The 23,951-nt window shown below is 36.0% G+C and overlaps 1 protein-coding gene across 1 annotated transcript; it reads left to right on the forward strand.

Moving 5' to 3' along the window:
* Positions 1-3,218: 3,218 nt before the first annotated feature.
* On the forward strand, positions 3,219-19,329 carry DNAAF11 (dynein axonemal assembly factor 11; the record flags this gene model as incomplete). The annotated part of the gene is given in 9 exon segments (XM_010177370.2): positions 3,219-3,399; positions 6,321-6,398; positions 8,375-8,547; positions 9,623-9,822; positions 10,957-11,145; positions 14,228-14,305; positions 16,674-16,739; positions 18,252-18,321; positions 19,153-19,329. Coding segments are annotated over 9 exon segments (1,212 nt in total), but the record flags the coding sequence as incomplete, so codon positions are not given.
* Positions 19,330-23,951: the final 4,622 nt, after the last annotated feature.

Raw genomic sequence — 23,951 nt, forward strand, 5'->3', positions numbered from 1 at the left:
CTTCCTCAGGACGTGCCCCGCTCCCTGGCCACCATGTTCCCTCTTGCCCTGCTTGCCCCCATTCCCTGCCATCCCCCACACCCCTTGGCAGCCCCTCTCCTCTCCTGTCTCCCTTGCTCTCCTCAGCGGGCTGGATAACCTGGTCTCCCTCCTCCGTGGGAATAACGACCCATTTTATTTCACCAAGCTCAGCACAGGGGTGCACTTGACCCCTGAAACAGCCCAGCAGCGGGGTGGCCTAGGCAGGGACGCCTCCGTGTGTGGGGCAGCCGCCTGCAAGGGGAGATGCCTGGCGGGATGGCTTATGTCTGGGCATAGAGCTCTCAGCGCTGTCCTTTCCCCACACTTATCAGTTTTCAACACCACATGATAATTTATTTCTTTTAGGTAGAGGTGGCCAATGCAGACACTTTATCAGAGATGTAAAAAAAAAACCAACCCAAACCCTAGATTAGGTTAAAATACACCACATTATTACTTATGAATCCATAATCTTTTAGAGGTAAAGCAGGATGACCTAAAAGACTGAGTGCTCATACATATCACTCAGGTAAAAAATTACTGAGGAATTCCCTTCCTCTCTGATTTTCCCTGTAATCTGTTTTGATTGCATACCCTCACTGGACTGACAGCCCCTTGCTGGGCTAAAATAGTGCTTCGGAAAGGAACTCCTTCTCTCTGCATGAAGCTGGCAGATGCCTGCTTTGAGCAGGCACTGCCTGAAGGAGAATGGCTTCATCTCCTGAACAGCATGGCATGACTTTGAGTCTTAAAATAATGGTTGCATACTTCACTTTTCTGAAATGCAGGCTCCCCCACTGTTTCTTGATACACCTGCAGCTGTCCACCTGCTTATTCTTTCTACTTCTTTAATGCTTTCCTTCATATCTGCTCCTTTTTGAGTAAAACATGTAATTTTTGGAAGCCCAGCTGTTAGAGCTTCAAGATCTATTATCCAGTTGATTGATGCCATCCCTTACTTCCTCCTGTGTTCATGGGAACATGGGAGTAGCCATGATCTCTCAGGTCACTGGTCCATTCTCCTTTTACTGTGCACATCAGATAATCTGGTTAGTGAACTTCTCAGTGAGTAGTAATGTCACAATATGTTTTGTCAATGTCATGGGAAAGCTTTTATTTAAAATTTGTTGTTTTCTCATGCAAGAAAAAACTTGTTTCCTTCATTCCTCTTAAATTAACTAGGTAGCATACAAAATGTCAAACGTTCACTCAGTTCCTTTCAGTAAGTCCCCAAAATATGGGTCTAAGGCTCCATTGTAGGTTCTGTTGGGAATGATTGTTTCTGCTTTGCAAACCATCTGCTGATGAAAGTGGATGTTTTTGCACTATCACTGCAACAATCACTTCAATTCTCTTTTCATCAGCAAAAGGAAATCTGACTGTAATAAAACTCTGTCCAGAATAGTTTGTATGACTTCTTTTTGTATAAAGGGTATAGAGCATAATGTTGTCTCCAATGTGTTTGTATGTAGATTGTGGAATATTGTTTTCTTGCTCAAAAATACCTGTTTGCACTGGAAATACCAGCACTGAAAGATCCGTCACCAAACACATTAGTAGCCCTTTTTTAAAAAAAAACCAAACAAATAAACAACACAAATTCCATCAGATTTGGCAATTAACTCATTAGAAATCTCAATGTTTTTCATATTTTCTGTGAAGCCTAAAATATTTAGTCATTATTATTGCCATTTTTTTTTCTATTTTCTCTATTAATTTACTCAGGTTTAATCAATGGGCTGTTGAAGGGAAGGTGGTTGTTCAGATGCAGCAAAGCTACTCAACAAAATTAAAAAAAAGAAAAAGACACCCTTCCCAATACACTGCATATGCAAACAGGATCCCCTTTCACGTCAATATCAGTGTCATCATTATATAATTCTGTAAATCATGTCAGATTAGACTCTGTTGAATAGTTGAGAGATTTAACCCTGGTCATCTGTAAATAATGTAATATATGCAAAACCAGTTTCACCTCTTTCCCAAAGGCTGTAGATAGAGAAGCTGCAGTGACACATGTGAGTTTGGGCTGTATTGGTACATGGTTTACCCAGGTTGTAGCAGACCAGTCCATGTGAATGTGTGCTACCATTCCAGGATGACCAATGAAACTGGATGATTTCACAAAACCTATCTGAGACAAAACAATTATGAAAGAATACTTTTAATTAATGCATGGTAGGAACAATTTGTTTTCACAGATCTCTCTCTGTTTTTTTCTTTTTACTTATTTTTCTTCAGAGTATTTTTGAAAGGCTTGCTAGTCTTTTTTCAGCTTTAACAATCATGAAAATACCTATGTTAATTTGATTAGACCCTGTTTTTTTAATGGGTACTTCACTGTAGTTCACTGTTTGTCAAAGAGAGGAAAATGCTAGTGCTTCTTTGGTGCAGTGGTCTGTAAACAAAGTAATAACATCTAGCTCAAGAGTGAGCACTGGTTCTCATAGAATTTCTTTACCTTCATTATACAGAGCCTTTTCACTGTTTGGGAGATTGTCTGGCAATAAATATTACTTTGTGAAAACTCTGAACCTAGGTCTGATGTCCTTTGGCCACTGAAAGTCCCTTGCTGGGCTGCTAATGAGCTGGTAGTGCCTAAGAAATACCTAGGATTAAATTTCGTTCAGACATAAACATTTATAAGCATGAATTAATTATGGCTTTGCTTCAAGCATGAAAAAAGTGAAAAATAACTGCCCACTTTCAACATTCATCCTGCTTATTTCTTTGCATACTGTGCTGGCAGAGGAATATAATGACAGACCATAGGTAGTTTACTTCCCCCCCCGCCCCCAGTATCTATGATGTCAACATGTGGATTCAGGAAATAGAGCATGAAATACTCCATTGCTTGTCTACATGAGTCAATCTGCAACCTGAGCTATGCTGAAAATAGTGGATGCTGGATTAATTTCTGCAAGGGTTGCATTACTTTCCTATGGAAGACTTCAGCAGTTTTCATATGGATTTTTCTAAATGTTACAGGTGATGTGAGCGTGTTTCACAAATGATGTTTACTGTGGCAGAGTGAGCTGAAGTTACTTGGCACTTGATATCTTTTCTAGCAGATTTTGTTTTTGTTGGTGTTCCTACTGGATATGTAATTGGCATGATGCAGCAAAAGATTTTAATGATTTTATAAGTTGTTTAAAAGTCAGATGGCAGAAAATGACTAAAGGGAGATCTGACATCTAATGTTTCTTTCAGTCACTGAAGATCTTGTTAGAAGGTGTGCAGAACATAACAACTGTGAAATTTTTTCACTGGAAGAAATCTCTTTACATCAACAGGAAATAGAAAAACTAGAGTATCTTGACAAATGGTGTCGAGATTTAAAAATTCTCTATCTTCAGAATAATCTAATTCCAAAAATTGGTAAGTGTTTTCTGGATATGTTTCTTTTTAAATGGATTTACATGCATAATTTTGAAATCAGAAAAGAATATCTGTTGTGTTATACTTGAAGGGAATGTAGAATGAGTAACTACAGAGAAGTTCTTTGTGGATCTCCTCCTACAAGATTTCCTTTTCCTTTCTCTTTATTAAATTTCTAAGAAGCTCAGAAGTTTGCAAGAGAAATTTTAAATGAAAATACTGAGATAAACATCACTAGAATATGAGTGTGGAATACCTTTTAAATACCTCATTAATAAAGATATAATGTAAATATCCTGTCTTTGTGGCAAATAGAGAGACAAGCAGTTCAGCATGTACCGTGGACTGTGATATCACAGAACCAGCTCTCCTCATGCTCATTTTTAAATTCAGTTTTTATACAATCAGTATTTTTTTTTAACATTGAAATAATTTTCATTGAGAAAAAATACTTGCTTTTGTAAGTAAAGACAACTTTTTACAGTGAAGTCTCAAAGGTCTTCCTGCACCACAGGAGAAGGTATAATTTCATACGGTTTGTGGTTTTTGCTATAGGTTCACATGTTTGCTACGCTCTCTACAGAAAGATCTGACATCAAGCCTTGGGTTGGAAAAGCTTAGACTCTACATATAGCATGTAGATGAAGAATGGAAAGTCAGAAGTGCTCAGAAATTATATTTTCATATTTCTTTGAAGTTCCTTATGAGGAATAACAAAAGTCTAAAGTTTTAGGGAGAAATTCTGTGGTCAGGACTTGTAGGCAAAGACTTTAATTCCTCTGGAGGGGCTCATCAGGACATTGTATCTGTACTGATAACATCTGCATTTCTTAAGAGTGGAGGAGTCTTCTCCCAGAGAGAATAAGTTTTTTGAAGCTGCTTTATGCTGCTCTGCCCCATCAAAAATGGGACTAAAATAAGTTTGGGTTTTTTTCTCTCTTTTACCTTGTCCTTATCAAGGCACAAGACTTAATCTCGTTCTTTTGTCAACAGTCATACCTCCTTTAGATTCGTACGGTATATTACCATTCAGATTATTGCGTTTTTGACACAAGATTTTCAGTGATCTCATTTTTGAGACATTCAATTTTTATCTTAATCCAACTGTAGGAGTTGGAAAAGTATGCAACTTCCTGCTTCATATGTTCTTGTCTAATGTAACAGCTTTCCAAGATAACGCCTTGGTAGGAATGGAAAAAAAAAAGGCAGCACTATGTAGTGAGCAAAATGGGTTGCCAATAGGGGTTGTGTTACAAAGTACTGAATTGGAGAAGTAATTCTTCCTGGTGAATACCAACATGTCCATGTGGAGCACACAGCATTTCCAAGCACACTTCAAAATCTCACAGCTAAATGGTTTATGTTAACTCCATTGGGATGTGTCTTTTCTCTTCTCAAGAAAGCCTTTTTGCAGCCCTCAAGATCAGACTTGCCTACTAAGCAGAGAGCAAGTTGTGAGACATCCACTGTATGCATGAGTCCTGTTCTTTTCTGTAAATGGAAAAAAAACCTCACAAGATACCACTGGCTTCAACACACTCTCACACTTCTCACAACGCGCTTCTCACAACACTCACACCTGTCTCTCACATCTTCATGTGTACAGGAGCTGCCGTTACAGAAATACTGTAAGAAAAATGAACAGCCAACCAAGCTGCACAAGTCCTTGATGAGAAATTTATTTCATCATCTGTTAGTGAATCGAAGAAAATAACTCTCCCAGGTCTTAGTAAACCAAGTGGCAGGATCCATGTCACCAAACTTTTAGACATCTATGTCTTAGGCAGTTACTTTAGCCCCCTTTAGAACCAGTGGAGAAGAAAAGGGATATTTTTGAGCATGATTTGGTTCATTGGTTCTAGACAGCCAATTTAAGGTAAGACAAATTGCATGTTGAAGAGCCTATTTCTCTTTATTGATTATGGAAGAGCCTAGCCAACTAACCCAGCTGTGTTGGTTAGATGAATCTCCCCCCTACTGAATTTCTTTGTTTGTCTCAAAACAGTTTGTACAGCAGTTAATCAGTGTGGCTGATGAATTAGAGTTTGATAGGATAGGTTTTCCAGTCAGATCTTTGAAAGATCTGGTGACTGCGGAGAAACTGGTAAATCGTGACACAAGTTATACCATGTATCTTGTCTCAGACTTACGTCTCTGACCTGTGTGTCATGTATCTCCAATGATATTTGCATTTTTTCAGATATTTTGGGGATTGATTAAGATAATTGTGACCCTGTTCCCTCTTTACCCTCTTTGGGTATTCAAAGAAGGAAACACTAGCCATTCTTACACCACCCCACACAATGCAAACCTGCTAATTTCAATAGTTCATGGTGAAAATAATACAGGTTAGATTCCAGATTAGGAAGGACGGAGTGTGTGTGTGTGTGTGTGTGGCTTTGTTTTGTTCATTCTGATTCATATAAATCCTTATTTGCTTTTATTTTTTTTTTAAATGGAGAAGTTTCTTATATTAACCTTGTAGATAAAAGATATTTGAAATTAAATATATACTGAAGAAGCCAATCTTTTCTATATAAGTGAGTGTAAAACTCCAATTTTATGAATCTTGAGTAAGTATGGCCTGATCCTTTCTGAGTTGCATGACAAATGAAATGTTTCACCATGCTTTTTGTCCAGTCCTCTTGCATTATATGCTTGTTTTATGAATTTGTGATAAAAAGTGTTTATAACCTTCCTTATTTCTTTTAACTTTTTTATTTTAGTTTGTGTTTTCAGATAATCTTTTTGTTTTGTCTTTCTACTAATATTAAAATATTAATGCACACTACTCTGATATATATTCAGATTTCTCCTTCCTATTTTCCTCCATTGTTTCTTTGAAGTAAAGTGAACAAGTAAAATAATGAAATTTCTTCCAGTGAAGAAAACGGAAATAACACGTCTATGTTTTCTTACAGAAAATGTGGGCAAACTAAAGAAGCTGGAATACTTAAATGTAGCTTTAAACAACATTGAAAGAATTGAAAATCTGGAAGGTCAGGTTTTAAAAAATCATTTTAACTTTTCATATTGAAACACTTAAGTTTTGACTTAATTTAAAGAAAGTTAGAAGCGATTAAGTATATCCACCTGTAAAGATACTTTATTGATAGTCAGAAAGAGCCTTTTTGTGTGCAGGATTTCAACAAATGCTTCTTTGTAGCAAATGCTTCCTACTGCTGCAGTTTTGTCATTGAACTTTCTTCAGTGTATTTTTACTCACTTTTTGCATACTCCCTCACAGTCTTGCCGGCTGAGATAGCTCTATTCTTTAACACTTTACAAAGTGGGAATTCATATTTTTTGTCAAATTGGTATTTCCCCACTGTAAAACCTGTCATGCAGGTTAGCTGGAGCAATGTGATTTTTTTTATTTTATTCAATGCCATGTAGGCTGTAAAAAATCTCTTTTGTGTAATGTTTCAGCAGTTTTCACTTCAGCAATCAAGTGTCACACACAAGAAGGTTCTGCTCTGTGTACAGGTTACATTGGCAGACTGGGGTATTGTTAAAGAGTTTTTCAGATTACTTTTTCTCTGTCCTTGCATTAAGTCCTGTCTGTTTTATCTGTGTTTAATTCTTTATCCTGTCACTGTAATTCCATGTGAAAAGATCTAGCATTTTCCAAGATCAAAATCTGAGACTTAGAGCCACCCATAGACACATTCCATGTTACTTGAATAATTTCTGACTTGATTTCTTTCTATTTCTTGATTCTGATTAGACCAGTTGCTGAACCTTTAAAATGTCCACCTTGACAAGGAAACAATTAAAAAAAAAAGCTGTTTGGTTTGATTTGGCTTTTTTGTTTGGTTGGGTTTTTTTAAGTCTACAAACTGATTAAAGAGGAGGGCTTAAATCAGTTGAAAAAATAAGCAAATAGGCTAAACTCAAATTTGTAAAAGTTGAAGAAAGAGGTAGTACATTACATATTTGGCAATTTTTTGAGAAACTTGCATCTATTTTCATGCCAGTAAATATTAAGTTCCTCTATCAGGCTGCATTATTTATTACTGTGATTTGTCATTTACTTAGGAGTCAGAACATTTGGGAGTGAGCCTTGCAAAAATTTGGGTTATTTAAATCCCTTAATAAATCATTTTGAGTTGTTTATTTTCTTTCAGCTCCATTATGCATAAAATACTTGACAAATAGATCTGCAAAGGAAGAGAAGTTATTTCAATGATGAGCACCAAAGTTGAGCTTGCTCTTTGCTAAACTTTTTTACTCTTAGAGTCAAAGTTATGATTCACAAACAGATTATGATAAAAGGAGAAGCTGATAAATTTTTGATCTGGATTTCCTAGAGCATTTTGTTAGGTAATTTAGAGTTTCTGTTAATAATTAATTGTTTTTGTTTACAAACAACATTTTTCTCACCACTATTTGCAATTTAGCCAGTCATAAAGTATTCACAATGATAGCTGAGTCCATAGAGTGGAAAACCTCATCTTGACTTGGAGTGAATTTTTAGAAAACCTTATCTTTACACTAGAATAATAGTAGGTAAGATTAGCAGTTCACAGGAATGAAACTCATAGCTGGTCCTGCTCTCCTGAAGCAATTACACACTCTTAGCTGTATGATTAAGACTCAATTAACTCAGACTGCTAAAACTGAAGTCCAGCTTATCTGGAAATGAAACATTTAATAGCTCATTTAGTATACAAGCACTGACCACAACGTTTTGATAGTGATAAAACGAATAACAACTTCTGATATTTTGTATTTTATTGAGTTTATTTTATCTTTCTGTAACTATTGTGACCTCATAAACTCAAGCTATAAGTCACTCTTTCACTTGTGGTTTGGAAAAGATGTATTCTGATAGGATGAAATCAGTATACAGACAACGAATGCAGACAGTTTTATATCCAAGTGTGTGCATGTGTGTGTGCATGTTTGTGTGTGTGTATGTGCCAAGTGTATATTTATGTTATGGATTAATTGAATTATGTTTTTTTCCAAACAGGCTGTGAAGACCTGAAGAAACTTGACCTGACAGCAAATTTCATTGGTGAACTCTCCAGTATTGAAACCCTAAAATATAACATACATCTGAAGGAGCTGTTTCTAGTGGGTAACCCATGCACTGAATTTGAAGGTTATAGACAGTTCGTGGTGGCAACTCTTCATCAATTAAAAGTAAGATTTTAAAAATTAAATTTATGTCCAGATCAATAACCAGCACTGTTGACTGAACATACTAATCTCAAGCAAAATAAATGACTGGTAGGAAAACTAGGAGCATTTTTCTTACTGTCCACAGGAAATGAAATTATATTCTGAACAATAAGTGACTACAGTAAATAATATGATAGTAAATTAGTCCTGTTTTGACTAAACCATATACATTTGCTAACTTTGCTGTCATTTTCATTGGAGATCCTTAAATAAAGTCTGAAAAAATAAATACACTGTACAGTTCTGACTATTTTCTCATTCATTTCTATATACGCAATGTATTTTTTTTTTTTCATGACTGCATAAAGTTACCAGGTTGTTGGCACTGTACCAACAATATGTATCAAACCAAGAGTGTAAGGCAGGAGAGAAAAATTGGTGCAAAAAAATTGCACTATATTGCATTGACTGTAAATAGATACTTTGGGGTTGAGGTTTTGTGCAACAATGTACTGATGTAAAGATTTCCTGCCATTGAAACAGGCAGTCCCAGTCCTGAAATATGCTCCCACAATTTCCCTTGAAGAAGCACAGGCACTTGCTTAACTTACTAAGAGTAGTGTCCTGGGTTTTTTTGGTAGAATAGGGTTAATTTTCTTCTTAGTAGCTAAAAAGCACTGTGTTTTGGTCTCAGTGGTATCACAAGTAGATTCAGCTCACTTCACAGCAATTAACTAGCATCTCAAAAGAAATAATTCTGTAATTGTTTAATGAGCTGGATCAAGGTCAGACAAATATCAGAAATGGTTGAAGGGACTCTCTCTACTACATAGTCTTATAGGACCAACTGAAATTCCTGGAAAATGCAAAAAGGAACTCTCAGGTACACAAAACAGTTTTCAGATGTGTATAGCAATTTATTGTTAATTCTTTTTAATACAGTATAACTTACACAATGCTGTGGAGGTTTGAAAGGCATATTTTTAATTTTATACAGAACGTGTAAAAAGTTAAACTACAGTGTAATGGATTTATTGATTTGAATATGTTTAAAATTTATGACATATCTATATTGATTTTTTTTCTCTTTGCAAAGTGTTTGGATAGTAAAGAAATAGAACGTTCAGAGAGAATTCAAGCACTTCAGAACTACCCAGAAGTGAAAGAGAAAATCAGAGCACAGGAACAAGCTTACCTTCTCAAAAGGGCCAGAGAAAAAGAAGAGGCTCAAAGAAGGATGCAAGAAAGAAAGGACAAGAAACAAAAAGAAATGAAATCAAAACTTGCATTTGACAGGTAACAGTAAACAAGAACAGTGTGTGAGCAAACATCATTCTTGTTTTTCTTCATTAAGAATTTTAGTTTTCCTCATTAAATAGTTTATATAATTCCACTTAAATCTGTTTGTATTGTTAATTCTAGCAGAATTATTTCTCCTCATGCATGTTATCACTAATGAAATATATAATTCATCACAAACATAATTAATTACTGACCTGCAGAGAGTACAATATAATATTTTCCCAAAACTCTAAGCTTACTTGTCTCAGTGCCAGAATAGTGTAATTGATAGCTTCTTTCAGGATAACAGCTGGAAACTGGTATTTAAGGTAATGCAGGGGTTCCAGAGAAAGCAGCTGTTCACCTATGATATCTTTTGCTTTAGAGTTATTATAAAGAATGAAATGGAATATTGCAGGTCTTCGAGGTGTAAAAGGTTATGGAATGTTGATTTCTATACTTCTTCCACCTAATATCTCTGAGATTACCTAGACAGCAGAAGGGTTTTTTTCCGGGGGTGATCTTCCACTGCAGTTGCCATCCATCTTATTTTCAATCCAATAGAGTCTAAGTTCTGTGGAACTGGCTGTGGAACTTTGTCCTCATAGATCACAGCTGTATAATAGATTTAGTTTTCTCTCTATATTGACAGAGCAGTTCTAAAGATTACAGGGGCTTAGGGCTAGGAGGAAAAATGATTCAGGTTCTAGGATGGCACTTGAGGAGATGCCTAAGTGAAATGTTGCTACCCTATAAATTTCTAATCTGTTCCTCCCTGGTATTGGGAATACTTAAACATCACATGGACTGAAGGTTTTCTTTCACCTGGGTGTTGTGAGAGTATCTGAAAATTCTGTTCCTGAAATTAAATCTGTTGAACTATCTGTTATGGTTTTCAAAGGGTCAGGTGTAAACATAGCGGCACTTCTTAGTTAAGTCAATTAAAAACATTATGTCAAAAGATGTTGTGTTGATTGACGAAAGCAGCAGAGCAGGGAATGTTATCTGAATCTATAAGATACTGTTCTTGGTAGGAATTATACAGCTATTCGTATTGGGTTAAAAAAATATGATTACAAGAATTCATTAGCAGGTACTGTTACTCTTCCTTCATTTCATGGGGATAATATTCCATGTGATCTTGTGCAGCCCAGACTCCCTACAGGACAAAGAAAACCATCAGGCAGAAGGAGACGTAGAACAAGAAACCTGGAGAACAGTTGAAGATGATGAAGAAGATAGAAGATTTTGGGAGGAGCCTACACCGTATACTCCAGAATCTAGATTAGAAACTCACAGATATATTGAAGAAAAACGGAGAGCTAAAGACAACACAAGGTATGTTTTTGTTTTAATATCTTCTATGAACTGATGAAGGGGAAATTTTCAAAGGTAGAGTAGAAGTAGGCAACTGCCTCACATTAAATGTTACTGAGAAATGGCAGCTTAAATCGTTGTTGCCTGTGCAAATATGTTTATAAAATCTAAATAAAATATTCAAATTGTTCATTTTGTTTTGTTTAATTTTCTAAAATTTATTTATTATAACCTGTATTTTATTTTTTCTCAAATATCATTTTAAAATATAATTTCTCTTTTCAACACTGTTTTATAGACTTTAGAAGTTTCACTTTTCTGTCAGCTAACTGATATGTTTGGTGTAGTTTATGTTTAATATTCTTGATAAAAGCATTTATCTGGAGTGCAGGTTGCATTATATAAATGCTCTACAGGCCATGCTACAAAATTTTTGCACAAATGTCCTTTCAGACACCTTTTCTATGTAACTTTGAATTTTTTTCACATACTTTATCACAGATATTCATCCCGAGTAATAAGATTATTTATGTTATCTATGCTATTTGGCATGGTGAATCTGAAGATGTCTGGCCTCTGAAAAGGTTTTAAAACTTTCTGAAGTTGCCACTGGTTTTGCTGACCAGGGAAAATTAATGCAGATACTAGCAAAAAAAGTTATTTTTTTGCTGCTGGCTTATCAGTTCCACAGACATTGCAAGCAATAAGCAGTAACTTTTTTTTTTACCTTTTTTTTTTTCACCCCTTTTGCTTATACAACAACATTTGTGCCAGAGATTTTTCTAGCTGTTCTTTTTAAGGGCATGCTTTTTAAAAGATTTATCATGCTTAAGTATTGAAAAAGTCAGTCCAGGGAACTCTCCAAGAAATCTGGAAATCTGCATAACTTGTTGCTATTATTAATTCAAGGTCTAGCACTTTCCCAGAAGAACCACTATGAAACCCAGATTCTAGCTAGTGAGAATTTTGCTGTGTCTGGGGATGCCTTGCTCTGGACAAAAGCAAATGTATTCCCAATGCTTCCCTCTAAATATCCAAGAAGAGTCCAAATAGCGTTATAATAAAGATAGAATAATTCCTTTCTTGATTTTTCTAAATTTCCAAGGCATTTAAAGGAGTTAAAAATCCTTTCACTTTCATTTTGTTTTGGTGGTAAGATTTTTGTTTGGTAGCGTAATAAAGGTGAGAACAGAAAACTGCCCCTGACAACTTCAAATCATTCCTTGCTGGTGGACAGGAGATGAAATATAGCTTTAATATATATCACTCCATATAAAAGACTGTTTGTTTTAGTATAAAATTGACATGAACTCAATCAGACCAATGCTGAATTTGAACCTATCTGTGACATGTTGGCACACATTAAATTTGCCAGCTGGAGACAGTTGAGCAACTTTGGCTATTGCCAAATGAGTGAGTACTTGCAGTTTCATTCAAAGAAAATTCAGACAACTGTAAAATCAATCGCAGCTGAAAGGTGCACAGGTTCTCCTTTAGCTCATTGCCAGAACAAGGCCTTTCAGCTCATCTCAACACAAAGTTAAACAAGTTATCTTAAACCAATGATTATGACATGACTGAATTTGCCTTATATGATTCATATGAGCAGGCAGATTCCATCTAGAAACAGATTATTAACAGCTGAGGTGACAGGATATAATTTCCTGAAGCATTTCTGAGAACTCCATCTTCAGAACACAGTGATGGTTCATTCACTTAGCATTTAAGTGTGAAGAGCTGGGATTCAGGTGTAGAAACTGCTAGCCCAGGAATCCCATATCAAAGCTCTGATTTATACTATAGAATAGTATTTAACACATGGGTAGTTGTGAATCTTTCTTAAACAGCAGATGTTTTTATGTAGTCATTCCAGTAGCTTCACTCGAATGTTTTTATTTCTTCATCAAAGCCATTGTATTTAGAGACTAAATCTTTTAAAATGCTTTTTTCCCCTCAAGGAAGTCTAAATCTTACACACCTTATTTCCCTCATTAGTGTTTTACCTTTAGTGTTCTCTTAATCTTGAATTTATGGTAAGAAATTGATTCAGGAACACAAAAAGGAATGTATTGCTGTTGTCCTTTTGAGAAACGTGTTTTTTTTGTGCTAGGTGAAGTAGCCATTCACAGTCTGTATGACCAACTGAAGAGTGGATTGATGCAAAGTGACAGTTACTGTGTTGTATTTTTAAAGAAAACAGCCATTTTTTACCTAGGTGCAAGCAGACTGTTCTTTTTCATGTTCCTAAGATTCCTTACACTTCTCCTTGCTCATGAGCTAAACATTTATACAGGAAAATACCAGTACTACAAATCTTAATGATCTTCAAGAGTTCTGGTTTATTTTGGCAGATAAATTTAAGGTAGCTTGTTTATTGCACTAAATGAAACTCAGATAGAGTTTAATTGCTGATGGCTGGACATGGACAGTAAAGATTAACATCTCCATCAGTAATATGTATTGTATTTTTTGAAGGAAAAATGCAACAAAAATGTAATAGATGCATCAACAAATAGCTTATATGTTTGCACTTTGATCATACTGTATCCTATTTAATGCTGCTTTTAAACTTTTGACCACTATAATTCTTTTTACTAGTACAGAGTATTGGCTGATACACATGCTATTTAGAGATGTGCCAAACATTTGTTCAGTAAAAGTAATTTTGTTAGCATGAGTAAAAAAGTTCTTTAGAATTGCATGCACATACATCAAATCAGTTAACAGTAATGATACCTTGTGATTAGTACCACCGTTCATAACTAGAAAAATATCCTATTTCATATGTTTAAGTAATCCACTGATTTCTTAAAATATTCAAGATAAATTTGATATATTACTGTTTGATAATGGTCATTGTGACATGCAGAAGTTATCAATGTAAGATATGATATTACAAAGCATTTGCTCATCTTCAGGTTATGCTTTTAATGTGCAATTGGACATTTGATATAACTTGTTTTATTCCTGAAATAAGTTGTATCCTTAATGTCAAATACCAGATAATTCTTACCTCTTGCCATCCTCTTCTTTCTTTTTTGCTATGAAACATAAAATACCAGAATGTGACATTATAAACCATTTTTCTTTCTATTTTATTAAGGGAATCAAAAAAGACGGAGAAGCCTCTTCGGACATTGGTCACTGCAGAAGGAAAAGTTCTGAATGTGAATGTGCCTAAGTATGTAAGGTTCAGAGGTTAGATAGGCTAACCTCTTTATAGTTGATGTGGGAAACTATTTCAAGATATGTGACAATTCAAAAATAAAAGGGCTGACAAATTCTCATTGCAGTATTATATTCCTGAATATATTCCTCAGTTTCCTGCGGAAACTGACTTCTAAAGCTATATTCTGATGCTGGAAAAAGAATTCATTTTCAGTGAGTAAAGTGTTGAAGGTTGTTTAATTTAACATCTTGGTCTTTGATGATTAAAGAACTTGTTTTTCTATAAGAGATAGAAGGTGTTTTACTCTTTTCCTTTCTATGGTAAGAAAGACTCTCTTTCTTTGAGCATCTTGCTAATAGTGGAAAAATTGAACTGGTTTGACTATGGAAGATAAATGTGTGTGAGTGGCCACTTTAAATGTGGAAAAATATGTTCAAGTAGTATTTCTGGACAAAATAATTCCATCCTCTGGTGACAGATGTAAAACTGGCAGAATTGGGGAGGATATGTAATTGACTTCTATGGCATGAGGTCCTTTGACACTGAATGAGGTCTCTATCAACAGAGGCTGGTGATATGGGGAAGTCTCTTGTATTTTATCTTTGATAAAAGCAAAAACTTGGGTATTCCAGTGTTTTGAAGTTTCCAGCGATATCAGCCATGCATTACCATTGGTTTCACTTGAACCAAGCCTTCCTTTTCTAATGGAAAAAAGGAGACAGAGAAAGCAAACATTGTAAATGGCTCCCCAAAGAGCGTCCTACAGGAGCCTCTGACCAAAAAGTGGCCAACGAAGGGCTGCTTACCTGTCTGCTGTCCTCTGAACAAGTTTTTCCATTTTAAGACTGATATAGCTGCAAAATGAAAGCTGTGAACATACTTATCATTAGCATAAAGAATGTTTTCTAAATCCATGCCAGTTCAAGGAGTTTGAAAACCTACACTATAGGATCAATGCATAATTTTCAGTGATATAGGGAAAATTAAAGGTAATGGCAGAAGATACTTGCCATTGTATTGATGCACTTTTTTTGTAAAAATATGTTGACTGAAAAAAAATTACATCATTTTCTAGTTCAAATAGGGTAAGTCTAAAACAGTATAAATCTTGTGCTAATAGAATATGATTATGCCTTGAAAAAGCAGAGACATTTAGAATAAAGCTCTAGCTATCTTTTTAGAAGCAATAGCCCTCTAGAATTCATGCTTCTGAGAACAGCCTATTTATCTTTCTCAGTTCTGATTAGCTTCCCCACAGAAAATTTTGCAATTCTTTTTTTCTTTTTCACCCTTCATGTTTTTAGTGAATTCTCAAAATTTGTCATGCAGTAAGATAAAAAACATGAACAGGTAACAAAGCTGTTTTGTATTCTTTGCAATTTTCTGTTAAAAAATTCCCATAAACTAAAAGCTCTGTAAGCTTTCCTGCAAGTTGACTGTATCAGAGTACAGGAGAGCAAAGAGTTAAAAAGTATATCTGGCAAATATTTTTATTGCTGAAAATATATTTAATCTAAACTGTTAAAATTTGATCTTCTTTCTGTTACCTGAACTCAGAGTGTCTAAGTATTTTAATGTCACTGTAATATTCTGGATAAATTATATTAAGCAAAACCCTCTAATTTTATACTAATAATTAATTTATAGAAATCTTTTAATTTATAGGGGTTTATTTCTGGTTTTTTTTTTTTTTCTCTTCTTTAATACATGGGAAATGTTTGAGTGTACGAGCAGAACTTTTAAGTCTAGACTAGAACTGGTAAGATTCTTTCACAGTTTTAAGAACTCAGCACATCACAAACACACAGCTAATACAATCTACAGTCTCATATTCAACAAATATTATAAAGCTTGCAGAATCAAGGATATTGTGCAAATCATGTTTTACTTTGGAAATGCACAGGCAGATATTCATACTCTAGGCAAATTAATTGCTATGAACAAAGATACATTTTTTGACATATTATAAGGCTAAAATTACCAAGTTCCAGGCTTTTCATGCTTTTCATGCACTGTTTTTTTCTAGGCAGTTGTTAACAGAGCAGGCAGATTTCACCAGCAGATGTCTCTGTTTCTGCACTGAGAGACTGATCTTAATTTTAACTGACCTTCAGTGGTATTCTGTTGTTGTTGTTGTTGTGCATTGGGTGGGGAGAGCCGAAAATAAATGTAAGAATGACTTTGGTTCAAATGCTAGGGTTTTTTTTTCTGTTCATGAGGAAAATTGCAACTGTTTCTAAAATGATCAAGTGACATATTGTCTGAGTGGTACTTGTATTCATCTAAAATTACTAGCAGTTGAATTTGAAGTGTGCTGTAATGTTTGCTTATTCACTCCAATTGTATTTATCCTGGATGTGTTTCTTGTCATTATTATTAGGCTTCATTTCTCTTTGAAAGACGATGAAGAAAACAACCAGATCATCCTGGATCTTGCCGTTTACAGGTCAGAATTATTTTTATTTTTTAATCTTATTTTTCACCATCCTTAAGTTCTAATACACAGTGTTTCAAATATACTCCTCTCTGTAAGGGGAACTTTTCAATAAGAAAACAAATAACATAGAAGGTAACGGAATCAGTCTTGAAGCCTCTACCAAATAAATGAATCTGAATAAAACAAAGACCCTTCAGACTGTTCTGTTACTGCTGAATGAGGACTGTGTTGAATAGTCCTTTTTGGAACTGATGTTTTCTGCAGTTCCCATGCAGGCTTCCTTCACACCTATGCTTTTATACTTATGTAAAATCCTTTCCTTTAGGGTTGTAGGGAATGGTGGGGTTTTGCCCATTCTCTGGCCCTGAAGTGCTCTAGTACAGTTCATGTCCTTCTAGTTAAATTCTTCTCCTCCCCAAGATGGAGTAGGGCAGCCTTGTCCTACTTTCCTTGTCTACTGGAAAGAGTCCATGGCCCATGCTATTTCCTGAACTGTGTCAGGGCATTACTTGGAAGAAATTTAGTTGAACCAGACCAAAATATGACAAGGCACCTGATAACTATTTGATAGTATATACTACTAAGAAGTACCGTGGCACGGCCCACACTTCAGGAAGGGGTTGGAAACCCACAAGTTTATTTACCCATAATAAGAACTTGTTATAGTAAGGCTTGAACTAGTTGTATACCACAGAAACCCTGTTCTTGCCAGGTGTTCTTCCATTACAGCTCATTAATTTCCTTCAAAAGAGGCCTGCTCCATGTTTCTGAATTATAAGAATTAGGTTTCTTTGAGCCTCAGAAAATCTGTCCAGGTGCAATAAAATGTTGGATATGTTGTAATATTCCGTGCTCAATTTTAAGAAATTCAAACTAAAAATTTTGAAAAATTCACTTGGGAACTAATGTAAAAGAAGGGAAATCGGGAATACGTACTTGTGCGTTCACTGGTAGGTCACAAGAACATCAGTGTATGCATCACAGGATGAAAGAACAGATGTTAAAGTGGAGGTTTCACAGCATTGAAATTTAAAAGTACTCTGTTTTCTGGGAATGTAAAGTATTTCTGTTCATTGTTTTCCAGCAAATTCTGTGCAAAAAAAGAACACTTATTATAAATTTATTAGTTAAGCCTTCAGAAAGAAAAGTAGCAAAATACTTTTCAGTTTTAAATAGCAAATTGATTAATTTTCATATTAATGTAAAGCACTAAACTAATAGAAGAAAAACTTTTTCATTTTCCATAAAGATTTTGAATTCTTGTGTTTATACAATAGCTGATGTGGTGGATGTGACAGAATCTAGACACTATTTTAATTTACATTCTGTGAACACACAGGAAGATAATGTTTTTCTTCCAAAGACAGTACCCCAATATTTCATAACTTAATAACTGAAGTTGAAGTCTGTAGTTTATAAACTATGAAATCGTCATCAAAGAGCTATATGTTCTGCACTGCTTATTTACTGGACTTCTTCTGCATTGTAGACAAATTCATTTATTTATGTTTTATTCTGAAGACATTTGGACACTTCTCTGCTTGATGTTGATGTCCAGCCAACTTACATCCGAGTACTGGTGAAGGGAAAGGTCAGTGTTTTCTTGCTACATTAATTTCAAATCAAGAGTTAATGCTTACCATAGTTATTCTGTGGACTCTGGATCTGACTTTTATGAGTTCCCAACCATGTGAACCTATGCAGAAAAAACATTATTTCATACTTGCGTTATTTTGGACAACACATAAACTGTGGGATTCCTAACCAGAAGATGTGCAAAGCTGGAAATGAAATTTTTTCTCTCCTCTCCTCTTATTCCCCCAACAAAGTGTACCATAATTCACTTAAGAAGAGAGCTTGTTGCCCTAGGCTAGAATTTAGCAATTTCACAATCTGGAATTTATAGCTGACAGAAACAAATGGTTTTATATTCTTTTAAAAGGGCGTTTAAAATGTCATGCCAGTTTTCTCTCTTGTCAGTGGTTTTTAATTTTATCATAATTTTTTTGGAAAAATTCAAAGTACTTAGTAAACCAAAATCCCTATTTTTGACTGTACCAACCACATAAACAAAACTTCAGAATTACTTTATGTCTAAAATAGGCTGGATAATCTTTCTCATTTAATTGCTAATATAAGTCAAGCATCATTTTATAACCTTCTTTAGAAATGTCACTTCAGAAATGATAGCAATTCAGGAATATACATATGACTATATTTGTAAGTAAAAGCTGTTTAGCATGCTAAGCATTTATTAGGATTAGTAATACTACATGTAAAGTGAGAGGATTTAGACCTTTACTGTCCTTAAGATCAAAGGATATGATAGTGATGTTTCTGCATGTGTTCTGCCCTGGTCAAAAAAAAAAAGAAAAAAATCATATTTTAGCACTATATACTTCAATCCCTTATTTTCTCATAGCCTTTTCAGCTTGTCCTCCCTGAGGAAGTGAAGCCAGACAGCAGCTCTGCTAAAAGATCACAAACAACTGGTCATTTAGTTGTCAGCATGCCCAAGGTATGTAAAATAATCTGAGGAGGCATCATACAAAGATACGAAAAATGTTTTGAGTACTTGGGAAATGTTTCTGAGTTACAGGTAGCATCTGGTTAGCTAAAGTTATTCAGTCTAGCCTTTCTCATCAGGACATGTTTTCCAAAGAAGGAACATTCCAGAAAGACAATTTAATCATAGAGCCAAACCTTATGATTTAAGATCCCTTTAAAGGAACATTATGAAAATCAGTATTAATAGAACTATTTGTTTTTCATTTATTTTCAACAAAATCAGCTTTTTATATATGAAAAGAGACTATGCAAAACATGTAGTATTGTGCAAATGTGTAAGAAGATGGATTTTTTAAATAACTGAAAATAAGCAACTTTCTTTTTCCACCTGTGAAATAATAAAAACAAATAATTTTTTCAAAATTTATGTGGCACACATATGTATGAAGATTACTTTTTGTTCAAGGACAGGGATGATGTAGTAGTCTCACGTCTCAGATGATCAGAACAAGAGTTTCTTAATTCATTTTCCCTTCATGTTCTCCCTGGCTGGGAAGGACCCACTGACCAGCTGTGCCAAGTATATGTACTCACAGAGCAAGAGGGTTGTGGCAACATGGTGTTTCAACTGAAAAATGCTTCAGGGCAGTCCCTAGTACTCAAGGAAGCCTGGGCAGAAGTCGTATGCCCCCAATATTCCTAGTTCTGTGCTCTCCTATCTCCCCAACGCTCTGATGTTTGCCTGTATGTTGTTATGCCGATCAGGATTTGAATTAATTGAGAGTTCTGCTGGCAAGTAAAAGCAAATTGGCTTAAAGTGTGTTTTGTATTCTCTTCTTTGCCCAGCCCAGCCCAGTTCTTGCAGGGTAACATAGAGCAAACTGATAGGTATGACCACTTTATTTCCTCTCCACTGTGTGTGTTCCTGTGGTTTCAATAAATGTAGCTTGTACCCTGGACACATAAATGGTATTTTGATTTGTGGGATGACATAATGAATAGATAAGGTAGAATCAAAGGTGGAATCAGGACATCTCCTACCCATTCCTGCACATCTGCCAAAAAATTAGAGAATAGAGAAAGAATGACTAAAAATGAGGAACAGTGGAGGTCAACTTACCTGTCTGAAGCAGGCAGTGAGAGAGGTAACAGGTGGCCAGCCAGCAGGCAGTGGAAGTTTAGGGGACATTAGAGCTTAAATACAGGGAAGATGCAGCAATGTGAAACAAGAAGACGAGGGGCAGAGAGAATCTGCGTGGCAGAGCTATATTCAGGTTTGGGGCTTAGTTTAGTAGGTGGGATGTTGGCAGAAACAGGAAGGCATTTAAGGTGGGACTAGATGGCTTCTCATGCAAGACTAGGTTCTTGGACTTGCAGGAAGAGCAGAGAAGGATTGAAGGGCTTGGAGCAGAGGCAGCTGGAAGCTTTAGGAAGGTAGAGTTCTGGAGACCAGAATGGATTATATGGTGCGGTTCTGAGAATCATAGGAGAGGTTGATCAACTTGAGTATATTGCTCTTCTGCCATTAGACCTTTAGAGGGTTGGGCTGCTTTTAAGACCTCTAGGACTGCATCATATATTTTTGGCTTTCAGAAAGAGAGTAACTCTGTCCAAAGATAGTTATACAAAAATAATTAATTCTTGGTGTTCTAACCTTACCGTTCTGTCCTCTGGTAACTTTCTCTGCTGTGTAGGAGCAGTAGGACAGGGTGCTACGTATGAATCTGCCAGGACATATCAATTACAGCATTTTCTTCTGAAGGAGGAACCTTCAGCTCCTATTTGGGGTCATTTCTTTCTCTGTGCTCTGATTTAATTCTAAGACTATGTAACTAGTAGCTGTAACCAAAAAGTAATTTTTCAGCTTTTGGCTTTTTTCACTTGTGGTTCTATACCTACTCTGTTTTCTTCTACACTCCAGTCCCATACCATCTGTCTTTCCCTCCATGGACAGCCTCTCATTAAATCACAAACTGTCACTCTAGCATCAAGCACGTAGTTTCACCAGGAGCTTGAAGAATTGGTTAAGATCCATATTTTCACAGAATCACAGAATGGTTGGGGTTGCAAGGGACCTCTGTAGATCATCTAGTCCAACGCCTCTGCCAGAGCAGGTTCACCTACAACAAGTTGCACAGGACTGCATCCAGGCAGGTTTTGAATATCTCCAAAGAAGGAGACTCCACAACCTCTCTGGGCAGCCTGTTCCAGTATTGTGTTAATGTTCAAAATTCATTTATAGAAGAATTTATGCTTTGCTAACTTTCTTTGAAACGGAGGCTTTGACATTTGCAATTTTGGATAATGTAATTTTCAAATGTTTCTGAACAATTTTGTTTACTATTTACTTCTCTTTTGGATATTTTATGTACTACTAGTTTTCTATCTTATAACCTGATTTTATTAATCATACATCTTGCTAATCTCTTTGTGGATGATCAGTGCCTTATATAATGTAAATATTTCAAAGAGTCTCTGGATAGATTCAAATCTACTGCCTGCCTAGAAAGTCATACTTTCATGAGGCTTGCCTGCTTCATCTCAGAACGTCATGAGTCACAGATATTTGTGAGACCTGAGAGAGAACATCTATAGAATAACTGAGTTGATGTTCTGAGCTTTGCCTTGGTTTGGTTAAAAACTGCTTGTGTGGCTGGGACACAGAGATACACATGAATGGAGTGGTGCATGGTCTAATATCTTGGTTGTCAATGGATCCAAATACTTGGAACCTGGAAAACAGCTTTGCAGAAAAGGACCTAGGAGTCTCGATGGACACCAAGTTGAACATGAGCCGACCATATTTTCTGCCAAAGAAGGCTAATTGTATCCTGGGCTGCATTAGGAGTATTGCCAGCAGGTTGAGGGAGGTGATCCTTCCCCTCTTTTCAGCATTGGTGAGACACACTTGGAGTACTGTGGCCAGTGCTGGGCTCCCCAGTACAAGAGACACATGGACGTACTGGAGAGAATCCAGCAAAGGGCCATGAAGATGATGAAGGGACTGATGCATCTCTCCTATGAGGAAAATCCGAGAGAGCTGGGACTGTTCAGCCTGGAGAAGAGAAGGCTCAGGTGGATCTTATCAATGTCTATAAATACCTGAAGGGAGGGTGCAAAGAGGACGGAGACAGACTCTTTCCTATGGTGCCCAGTGGCAGGACCAGAGGCAACGGGCACAAACTGAAACACAAGAGGTTCCCTCTGAACATCAGGGAACACTTTTTTACTGTGAGGGTGACTGAGCACTGGCACAGATTGGCCAGGGAGGTACTGGAATCTCCAGTCCGTGGAGATATTCAAAAGCCATCTGGACATGGTCCTTGGCAACGAGCTCTAGGTGGTCCTGTCTGAGTAGAGGGGTTGGACCAGATGACCACCAGAGGTCCCTTCCAACCTCAAACATTCTTCATAGATTTGCTGGCCAAAGATGGATTTGTTTTACTTCAGAACAATTGCACAAAGCAGGTACAAACCTAATGTTTTTTGTTCAATATCACAGTTACAGAATCTGTTTCTTTCCCCCAGGGCTGAATTAGCGTGCTCAAGCTGTGTTTTTGGGATACATAGCCTTTTCCAATGCTCTCTATCCATACACATTTTATTGGTATTAATGGGATGTAATCTAGGAAGCAAAGCATAATGAATACAGGTTGGGAACAAGTGGAAGGCCAATAGGTATTTCTCTTCCAGAACATTATGGCTGAGGTCATTAACAATGTTTGAGAATACTAATTTGATATCATTAACTTAGTATGAGTTCCTTTTAGTAAGATGATGGGAAGAACAGAGTTGATGCAACTTCTTTCAGGTTGCGTCAGTGATAAGACAAGCCTAATGACTACATTGCACTGTGTTTAACTTTTTTGTTCCTGATAAACAATTATTATAAAAATAAAATTATTTGTAACTAGATAAATGGCCTAGAACATTCCTTAGGTAACTAAAATGTTAAAAACACTGTTAACCTAAAAATAGTCTCCTATAATACGCTTCTTGCAATACTAGCCTGAAAAGATCTCTCTTCTGAGAACAGAAAGCTAACTAAATTCATTAAATCTTTTCCATTTCCTTTAGTGAATTTCTGATCACGTTACTAAACCTTTCACCATTCATCTTCCCGTCTGTTCATAGTTATCCAGCTTTTAAAATGAAAAACAAAACCTCTTTCCTGCCTCTCTGATGACCTTGCTGTGCCACAGATGTTGAAGATAGCAAATTCCACATGAAGTAAAAAAAGCAAATAATTTTCACCCTTTTTTCTGGAAACATTTTTCTTAAATATACTATTTACTGCACAGCAAATCACTGCAAAATTGTTGTCTTTCTAAGTCAGTGTCTATCAAGATTTTTTGGAAGGTCATCGAAACAAACTGAAGGACATAGCATTCAGTGAAATGATATAGTGACACTTCTAAAGTGTCGTGTTGATACTGTAATCATCATCTCTACAGAGATTTTGCATGCGTAAGGAGTTGATAGTGACTGCATTGTACATGCTTCATTTACTGGGAAAAATATTTGAGACATGAAGCTTTTCAAACTTTGAACCTTCATGCTCTGGCAGTGTCATCTTTTCAAATGATGCAGGAAAATTAAAACCTGAGAATTTCTTTAATAGACTTTGACCAAAATTGGCATATTAAATCAGTGATTTTGTAAAATATCATCAGTAGATTACACCAGTAGCATTTTAATTAATGTCTGAGAAAC

This window comes from Antrostomus carolinensis, unplaced genomic scaffold (assembly GCF_000700745.2).
Source record: "Antrostomus carolinensis isolate BGI_N321 unplaced genomic scaffold, ASM70074v2 scaffold17681, whole genome shotgun sequence".
In the NCBI taxonomy this organism is placed as follows: Eukaryota; Metazoa; Chordata; class Aves; order Caprimulgiformes; family Caprimulgidae; genus Antrostomus; species Antrostomus carolinensis.